The sequence below is a fragment of the Panthera pardus genome, unplaced genomic scaffold (assembly GCF_024362965.1).
Source record: "Panthera pardus isolate Hobbes unplaced genomic scaffold, ASM2436296v1 HiC_scaffold_11, whole genome shotgun sequence".
Taxonomy (NCBI): Eukaryota; Metazoa; Chordata; class Mammalia; order Carnivora; family Felidae; genus Panthera; species Panthera pardus.
The window spans coordinates 64,185,790-64,196,235 of record NW_026526666.1 but is presented as its reverse complement, the minus strand read 5'-3'; the positions used below and the strand labels follow the sequence as shown (position 1 = coordinate 64,196,235).

The window sequence follows — 10,446 nt, the reverse complement described above, 5'->3', positions numbered from 1 at the left end:
GTCAACCTCTTTAAGTGCCAGTGTTTTAATCAGTAAAGCGGGGATAATAATAGTGACTACTGTCACAGATAAAGGGGAGGCTAAAGTAGTGAGAACAGATAATGTACTACTGCAAATGGGAAGTGTCGTGTGTGAACTGAACTCAACTTCCATTTGTACAGAGGTGCCTGAGAATTTTAAAGGGAGAAAGAGGAACGACAGAGGTGGGTGAACCGGGCTTGTGCAGAATTACAAAAATCAGGAAAGGCGTTTGGCCACGTGAAACTCATCTGGGTTAGCTAACTGGCGCCTAGCCAACCTTAGGCTCCCACAGAGACTGGGGTTGGTGGCAGCGGTGACAGACAGTGGGGGTGCTGTCTTCAGGTGTTGGCCGAAACAAGCAGTAAATTCTCTTGGCAGTGCTGGCCTTAAAAATAAAAGTTGTTTTACCAGCAAAAATAGGTGTCTTTGGGAATAGCCAAGAATTGCAATTTGGGATAAACAAGCCACGGGAAAAAAACAGGCTAGTCCAACAGAGGAGGAAACCATATTTTATGGAGAAGTTGGGAGTGGTTGCTTTAAAACCAAAACCCACGGGAGAAAAGCAAGAGGTCAGAGTGATCACAGTTTCTCATGGGCTGAGCTGCTGACCTACTGGATTTCTTGTAGGAGATACAATGTACACCCTCTCCTGTTGAGTCTATTATAATTGACAATTCCTCCTGTAATTGATGTCCAGTGGTATCGCATGAGAACTCCTCTTTCTGGCCTCCTGACTGCATTTTAGTGAGGGTTTTCCTTTATTAATTTCTACAGTTGGCTTAAGTGTTCTCCTCCAGGCACTCTAAGGGGGGCCAGGGTCATCTTAAGAATGTGGCCTTGATCTGCTAGAAACTATGTTAGTGTTCAAGTCATTGTAGGCCAAGGTTGAGGCCTAGTAGAGAAGTGGGCTCAGAGGGGCATGGCTAGAATTTGGTCAAGAAGAGAATCTTTGTCACTATGTCATGGTGGTATTATGATGATTGAATGGGGGTGTGTGAACCTTGCTTCTTATTCCATTTTTTAAATGTCATTTCATTCATTCATTCTGACGTTGTCTACATTCATGGGCTTCACTGCCTCACCTCCCAGTTACTCTTCAATCATTCCAAATTTATGCTCACTAATTAGATGGCAAAAATATTTGTGAATGTGAATCCCTAGCCTCTGCCTCCACTATCTACCCAAAATGCTTTTGCAGAGGTCATCAGTGGCCCTGTTTAGTTCATTCTGGGTGGATCAATAAAGAGTGTTCAGTGAACACTCTACCTCACTCGCCTTCCACTTGTTAATGACCCCAAAGTCACTAATAATTCATGCCTCCAATCAATGGCTGGACTATTAGGTGATCTAGAAATAAAATTCTTTTTATTTTTTTTTGAAAGCCATGGCTTTCAAAAAAAAAATTAATGTGTATTTATTTTTGAGAGAGAGCATGAGCAGGGGAGGGGCAGAGAGAGATGGTGACACAGAATCCAAAGCAGGCTACGGGCTCTGAGCGGTCAGCACAGAGCCTGATGCGGAGCTCGAACTCACTACCATGAGATCATGACTTGAACTGAAGTCAGATGCTTAACCAACTGAGCCACCCAGACACCCCTAAAATTCTCTCTTTTTAAAGTCATTGGTGTTTGCTGAGGTCATCACTATGTCTAGTAAGGTTTAAGCAAAAATGTGCTCTCATCTCCTTCCTGGGTCTAATGGGAAACCCTAAGTTCCTCTGTGTGGCCTAAAAGATTAATTGGGGTTTGTATCAGTCCTAGTCATTTTTGATCCCTTGCCTTTGCTTCCAATGAGTTAATTCAGGTTATGGATCATCTGGCCATCCCTCTGTGTCCCTTTTCTATATATTAGTGGACACAACTCCAACTCCTTCATTCCTTAAAGAATAGTAGACACAAGAATGCATGAGAAAGAAAGGTTGGGGATCAACTGTGGGACCCCACTTCTCATACTTAATGAGGTTAATGCTAACTGTTGTGGACTGAATTATGTCCCCCTAAATTCGTATGCTGAAGTCCTATTCCCTAGTACACCAAAATATGATTGTATTTGCAGATAGGGTCTTCAAAAATGTAATTAAGTTCAAAATGAGGTCATTAGGCTAGACATTAATCCAATATGACTGATGTCCTTATAAGAAGAGGAAATTTGGACACAGATAGGTATAGAGGACAGACCTGTGAAGACAAAGGGAGAAGATGGCCATCTGTAAGCCAAGGAGAGAGACCTCAGACAAAATCAACCTACTGACACCTTTATCTCAGCCTTTCAGCTTCCAGAACTGTGGAGAAATAAATTTCTGTTGTTTAAGCCATCCAACCCGTGGTCCTTTGTTATAGCAGCACTTGCAAACTAATATACCAATAAAAGAATTCCTTTTGTTAAGAGGTAATCTGGTGCCTGGTTTTTAAAATAACAAAGTGCCCCCTTCCTCTACATTATTATTATTCCTAGGTCTCCAAGAAAGATCAGCAAAGCAGCAATGGGCATAGGACAAAGTGGTAATAACAGTATGGCCATAGGTGTCACAGACTTTGAGTCTGGAATTCTCTCTTGTCCAGCAAGGGAGCAGACGCAGAATTGAATATGAGAGAGGTTAATGTCCAGGAGGAGACAGGAGTCCTGAGTAAGGGTCCTTGCTGTGTATTTATTAGGATCATCTTCACAAAACACCTTATGAGAATGTGTTGGTTTGTGAAGATTTCAAATCCACTTATGACTTACGTGCAGTTGTTCTGATCTGAGGGTGAACTTGGGAGGCCATGTGAAGATGATAGCAGAATTGTGCTGCTGAGTGCTTATAGACAGGAACATATGGAGGAGCAACTATGATATAATGGACATTTAAACTTTAAATACCAATAATTTATGAGGACTTATTGAGAATGTCCTATTTGGGCAAGGCTACTCTTTGCTGATCAAAACAGATCTCTGAAGGTCTTGAGACACTTGCTCATGTGGGGTGGCCACCCTACCCTTGGTTCTGAGTGGTATTCAAGGCACAGTGGTCTCAGGAAGACAAAGACTTCTGTTCTGCCTTGGCAAGCCTACTCTTCCTAGGTAGTGGTCAACTCGGTGCCAGCTAGCTGTGTGCCCCAGCAGTAAGGAACCTAAGCTGGCAGCTGATTCCCAGCTTAGTTGGAAGGACTGATTTACAGAGGACCAACTAACTCATAGAAAGTACATCACAACTAAACTTGGACTTTATTTCATCTCCCTTTTGCCTGGAACTATAATGTAGTTAACCTATCTTTGGTTTGGAGTATGTTATTTCTTTATGAGCTTATTAAGAGACGTTAACCGTATGCTACTGGCTTGTGAAATATTACTATTATAAATTAGAATCCCTACAGCAAATCTGTGCTAAATAAACCATCGGCAAAGACAAAGCTCAGTTTCTGAGCATAATTTGCGGGAGCAAAACAAGAGTGAGATTCAGAGATTAACAGGAAAGGTCACATAGCTAGTGAAATGAAATCTGGTTGTTTTAGACATCCAGTAAAACACTCCCCATGGTCTTGTTGGTGTACAGCCTTATGACTTTTTGCACTTGCACTGACTCTTCTGAGTACCAACATTAACAGGATACAGAACAATTAGAACACTCCCAAAACCTTTCCTCAGGCTATGCTTTTCTGAGTCCGGTTTCAGGCCACCCTCTGCTCTCAGCCTCAGGCGCGACTCCTCTTAACATAGAGAACGTAAACCCGAATGGCTGTACTAGGTTATGAAACTTTTTCCTGATGTGTGATGTGGACTCAGACTCCCATCCGCTTGTAAGCCGGGTCCAGAGCTTCGCAGACGAAGAACTGCTGAACGCCCCCGTCCCGGAAAAGAACGCGACCACTGGACGCCTCTGCGCACGCGCAGGCGCCCTACTCTCGCTCCACCTCCCGCCGGCGGAGCGTGCCCCCCGCCCCCTCACCGCCTCCGGCCCCGCCCCTAGCTCTTGGGTGAGCGCCCGCGTCGGCTGCCTCAGGCCTTGCTCTGTCGGCCTCCGCAGCGCACGGTCTGAGCCATGTTCCTTACGGCCGTAAAGCCTCGGCCCCGGCACCGGGTGTTCGTGGTGGGGGTTGGGATGACCAAGGTAAACAGAGCCGCGGACCTCTTCGCTCTGTGCCGGAGAGGCCGAGGAGTCGGGGAGCCCCGAGGTGACAGGGGCACGGCGGGAAGGTCAGGGGCCTGGCGCTGGCCGGCGGTTTGTCCTTCCTACCGGGAGGGTGCCCCGGGCACCCCACTGGTCCGTTCCGGCTTCTTGGCATGAGAGTGGCGACTCGGATGGGTTGAGGTGTAGGGTTGTCTCTGAGGTATGGCGCTGTCTGGGGGTGGTTCCTGTGGCCATTTCTTTCCCCTTCCGCCTTTTCCGTTCTCCCTGGATCAGGTTTTGTGACGGACACCCCAACATAACCGAAAACCCACACCTCCTTTGATTCTGAGTGGAATCCCAAGGTATGTGGCTCTTTGACGAGGCAAGATCCTCCTTACACTGGAAAGGGAAGCAGGTACGGAAAGGGGAATGTCCCCAGCTCTCCACACCCAGGAGTACTCCCTGTAGGATTCCTTTACAGGCACAGTTAGAAGTGTGGATGAGGAGAAACAGTGATGTGCAGTGTCTTGGCACAAGGGGCAGGTTTCCTGGATCCTCCGACCCCCTTTCTGTCCCTGTAGTCTGTCCCTGCAGTGGTACTCTGCTTGGTTCTCAGGAATCCAGAGGCTCCAGGCCTCATTTCTTGACGCCCTCCCCGCTCCTAAGTGCGAGTAATGCCAAACTGCTTATTACTTTCACCCGCACTCTGTTCTATGCTTCTCTTGCTTTCCTTCTCTTGTTCTTACTCCTTGCTTTCCTTCTCTTGTTCTTACTCCTTGTGCTTGGTTGACTTTGGGCTTTTATTTTATTTTTTTAAATTTTTTTTAACGTTTATTTTTGGGACAGAGAGAGACACAGCATGAACGGGGGAGGGGCAGAGAGAGAGAGGGAGACACAGAATCGGAAGCAAGCTCCAGGCTCTGAGCCATCATCAGCCCAGAGCCCGACGTGGGGCTCGAACTCGCGGACCGCGAGATCGTGACCTGAGCTGAAGTCTGACGCTTAACCGACTGAGCCACCCAGGCGCCCCGACTTTGGGCTTTTAAAAGACTGGTTCAGATCTTAGCTTCTCCAAGAAGCTTCTGATCCTCCCGACTTTCCCGCAGAGTCCCGTACTTACCTTTGCTTCGGTGTGGCTGAACTTGTGGCAAGTACAGGTTGTGCCACTTCGTTTTCACCTGTATTTCAGAGACCTGTGTTAGTGCCTATTTTCATTAGCTGAAATTCGAAGAGGATTTTCGCTTTTAGAAAAGGCAAAAAGTGAAAGTAGCATTCAGCATTTTTTTTTTTTTTTTTTTTTTTTTTCAGGGAGTTGTTAGGCATTGAGCACCTGAAGCATCAGCCAGAGTGGGACTGCCAGGCTTCTTTCCTGGAATTACTCTCAGCATGAAGCCAGCGTAGTTTTGTTTGTTGGTTTGTTTGTTTAATTTTTAAAAATGTTTATTTTTGAGAGAGACGGAGTGTGAGCAGGGGAGGGGCAGAGAGAGAGAGGGAGACACAGAATCCGAAGCAGGCTCCAGGCTGTCAGCACGAGTCCTGACATGGGGCTTGAACCCAGGGACTATGAGATCATGATCTGAGCTGAAGTCGGACGCTTAATGGACTGAGCCATCTAGGCACCCCTGTGTGATGGTTCTTAATTTGAATAGCTGAGTTCCCCATACAACTTGAAGTTCTCATAATGAGATTTTATTATCAGTATAGGAAATAAGTTAGAATTTCTATGGTGGATGTCAACAGATTTTAATACAACTAAATCACAACCACCACCTGGCGGATAGCAGCCCAAGTCCCTTTGCTTATGCTGCTTACCTTCTGATATGCCCTTTTTTCATAGATTTACCTTCTACCTATTTCAAGAAGTGGTCTGACTTCATCTGTTTGGACTGCTGTAACAGCAATACTGTAGCATGGGTGGCTTAAGCAACAAATACTCATTTCTCACAGTTCTGGAGGCCGGGAAGTCCAAGATCAAGGCACTGGCAGATTCAGTATCTTGTGCGGTCTTTCTTTCTGGTTCATAGACAGCTATCTTCTTGCTGTGTCCTCACATGGCAGAAGGGGTGAGGGAGCTCTCTGGGGTCTCTTTTATAAGTGTATTAATCCCATTTGTAAGGGCTCCATCCTCATGACCTCCTAAAGGCCCCTCCTCCAAATTCAACCATATTGGGGATTAGATTTCAATATATGACTTTTGGGAGGATACAGACATTCAGTCTATAGCAAAGTACCCAAGTACTATATTTTCTCCTATTTCTTCAACTCGCTCTAAGTTATTCTGGTCACTTTTTTTTTTTTTTTTTTTTTTTAAAATTCTGGTGTCCTTATAGTTAGGACCAAATAATAAGCACTTGATTTTCCTAATACTTTAATGTATGATAATTTCATGACTTACAGAAGAAATACATTTTACATTCTCTCCCCCCCCCCCCCCCCCCCCCCCCCAGCCCAACACACAACTGAAACAAGTTTGCTAAAGCAACACTTATCTGGGCAGCTCTAGGTCAAATGTTCTAGGTTCTTAAACAGATACATTGAGAGGGAAAGAAAGTGGAGGAGGACCTGTAGATTAAAAGAATTAAAAGACCCATGGAATTTTGATAAAAGGCAAGACTAAACTGTAGTGTCTACAGATACATACTTGGATGATAAAGTAATGAAATATTACAAAGAAGTGATTGCTGTAAGAGAATGATAGTAAGAGGAGATTGAGATTGGGACGGAGTGCTTAGAGGAGTTTCTGGAGTAAAAATGGAAGCAAAGTTCAATTTATCGGTCTGGGTGGTGGTGTGAAAGATAAGGAAAGGCAGACACTAGGTAAAGCATCAGGACATATTTCAGTCAGTAACATATGACTGTGAAAGGGAAAGTCCAGTGTGAAGTGCACTCAGTTTTGATGTATACAGAGGTGACTGGGTGTTTTAAAGGGAAATGAGGGAATAGGGAGGGTGTTAAGTTGGGGCCCAGTAGTGTAGTGCTAGGGAAATGAAAACTTACAAAAAGGAGGAAGGGGGGGTCTTGGTCCATGTGAAATCCACTTGGGTTTGCTAACTGGTGCTCATCCAAACTTGGGCTCCCACTCTCCCACAGAGACTTGGAGACAGGGGTCCTATCTTCTTGTGTTTGTGGGAACAAACAGTAACTTCTTTTTGGTAGCCTTGAGGCACTTTAAGTAGGGCTAGAGTCATCCTAGGGATGTGGACTTGAGCTGTTAGAAACTGTGCTAATGTTTGGTTTTTATAAGCCAAGGTGGTAGCTTAGAGAAGAGGGCTCAGAGGAGCCTGGCTAGAGTTTGGTGAATCTTTGTCAGTGGTTGCAAGAGTGTTTGCCTTAGAGTAATTCATGTTTTGTGTGTGGTATTCTGTATCTCTGCTATTTACAATTAATCTTTAAAAAGGCTAAAACTTTTATTTATTATCATTTATTTATTGAACATTTATTTATTTGAAAGAGAATGAGAGAGGGAATGAGCAGGGGAGGGGCAGAGAGAGAGACACACACAGAATCCAAAGCTGGCTCTAGGCTCTGAGCTGTCAGCAGAGAGCCCGACATGGGCCTCGAACTCACAAACCGCGAGATCATGACCCAAGCAGAAGTCGGATGCTCAACTGACTGAGCCACCCAGGCGCCACTTTTTTATTATTAAAAAAAAAGTTTATTTATTTGTTTTTAAATAATCTCTACGCCTAGCCTGTGGCTCAAACTCACAACTTCGAGATTCAGAGTCACATGCTCTATTGACTGAGCCAACCAGGTGCCCCCAAAAGGTTAAAACTTTTAAAAATAACTCTAGAAAAAAAATTGTACCATAGGAAATGTAATTATAGCACACAACTTGGCCCAGTAATAAAAAATATTTACTTAATGAAGTAAACAATGAGTACTGATTTAATAAAAAATTATTCAATTGTATAAGTGGGATGGAGTAAGTGTAAATGTATATGTGAGGGGGCCTAAAGAGACCTAATCCTCACTGGCCCTTTTTGGAGATTGTGATATAATTTCTGAAATTGATAAAGAAATGATAGTATAAGAACATTTAGAAATATGGCAGTTTATAAAAAAAAAAAAAAGAAATGTCTAAAAGAATTATAAGTGGATGTTTTGGGAACAAGTAAGACTAGTGTGTGGAGAGTAGTGAAACTGAATTGCCGTTTTTATTAATGCCTTATGGTGCTTTTTGTTTGTTTTGCATTTCTTTGATGAAACAAATAAAAACTAAAAAAAATAGAACTTTACCAGCACCTCAGAATCTCCTTTGTGCTCTTTTTCAGTCACCGACTCCTCACCTGCAAGGATTGCCATCATCCTGACTTTAGACCTTTAATGCTATAGATTAGTCCTGGCTTTTTTATTCAGCATTATATTTGTGAGATTCATCCATAATTTTATGTGTATAGATTTTTCATTCTACTTGATGTCATGTAGTCCACTGTGTGAACATACCACAGTTGATCCAGTCTGCTGTTAATGGACATTAGGTAGTTTCCACCTAACTATGCTTTTTATTTTGAAGAAGTAGTGTTGTATGTGTTTATTTGCTTGGCTAGTCATTTAAAAATTAACTTGATTTCAGTAAGCACTGGGAAAGTGCAGTTGTTTCACTACATGGGTTATAATTTAATCATGAATTGGTATAACCAGTTAGAACCTAGCATACTGTTCTCTGTATATGAGTGCTCTCTGTAAATGATCTGATTGTGGATAGTGAATTGAAGAATAAGTAGGGGTGGAATAGGCAATTTTTAGGTACTGAATTAGGGAATTATGAAGGATTCCCTAATGCAGGAATTATGAAGAAATTGGATGAGACAGAATGGGAAGAAATGTTTAATGTTTTCTTTTGGTTCAAGTTCAACAGATGTATTTCAGCACTGTGCCATGAAATGTGGCATTTAAGTCAAGTCTCTATATAATACTTAAGACTGGTTTTGTGACTCACTGGGAGGTTGAAAAGTAAATTTGGTAGGTTGCTTCTAGCATTAAAAACTTGAAATCGAATAGAAAATATTTTATCAGTATAACAAGGATAAGTATTTCATGAAAATTTAGCTTCAATTATGTATGTATATGTGTCTACTGGGTTTGTTGTAATATGTATTTTTTTGTGGCTTGCAGTCAAAATGTTTTGAAAGCCAGTTTTTTGTTAGCACCTCCACTGACCAGCAAACCACTCCACTTTATTTAGTTGGCCACCTAGTTTGGTAGATTTTCTTCTTTTATGTTTCTTAAATCTGTCTACTTTTTTCATCTTTTCTGCTGTTATCTTAATCAACTCTTACTTGGACTGTTTCAGGATCATTTGTCCTCACTGCCTCCTGCCTATTCCCTTCATTCATTTCTCCACATTACATCTATAATAATCTAAAATGCAGCTCTTCTCACCCCAGTCTCTCTCTTTTTTAAAAGATAAGGCTTTATTTTTCAAAGCAGTTTTAGGTTTACAGCAAAATTGAGCAGAAAGTATAGAGCTCCCATATGTTCCCTGCCCCCACACGTGCACAGCCTCACTCGCTATCAGTAATCTGCACCAGAATGGGGCATTTGTTATAATCAGTAAACCTAAACCGACACATCATTGTCACTCAGAGTCTATAGCTTACATTAGGGTTCCGTTGTGGTGTTGTATATTCTAGGTTTGCACAAATGTATAATGACATGTATCCATTGTAATATCATACAGAATATGGGGTGCCTGGGTGGCTCAGTTGGTTAAACATCTGACTTTGGCTCAGGTCATGATCTCATGGTCTGTGGGTTCGAGCCCTGTGTCTATGCTGTCAGCACAGAGCCTGGAGTCTGCTTCAGATTCTGTGTCTCCCTCTTTTTCTGCCCCTCCCTCGCTGTTACTCTCTCTCTCTCAAAAACTAAACAAACATTAAAAAAAAAATCATACAGAATAGTTTTATTGCCTTGAAAATCCTCTGTGCTCTGCCTGTTCATCCCTCTTTTCCCTCAACCTCTGACAACCACTAATCTCTACTATCTCCATAGTTTTGCCTTTTCCAGGATGTCATATAGTTGGAATCATACAGTCTGTAGGCTTTGCAGATTGACTTCTTCACTTAGTAACATGCATTTAAAATTCCTCCATGTCTTTTCTTTGTTTTTTTAAAGTTTATTCGTTTATTTTGAGAGAGAGAGAGAAAGAGAGAAAATGTATGCATGAGAGAGCACAAATGGGAGGGGAAGAGAGAGTGGGGAGAGAAAATCCCAAGCAGGCTCTGAACTATCAGGGCAGAGTCCAACAAGGAATTCTTCTCTGTGCCATGAACCGTGAGATCATGACCTGAGCCAAAGCCAGTATTTAGATGCTAACTGACTGAACCACCCAGGCA

At 42.9% G+C, this 10,446-nt stretch overlaps 1 protein-coding gene across 1 annotated transcript in view; it reads left to right on the top strand.

Annotated features, from left to right (window-relative positions):
* Nucleotides 1-3,980: 3,980 nt before the first annotated feature.
* The window catches only part of SCP2 (sterol carrier protein 2), a 125,538-nt gene continuing 119,072 nt past the window's right edge, over nt 3,981-10,446 (top strand). The window contains 1 exon segment of the mRNA XM_053895251.1: nt 3,981-4,108. Within this exon segment, the coding sequence (XP_053751226.1) occupies nt 4,040-4,108 (69 nt within the window). The 5' untranslated portion in view covers nt 3,981-4,039.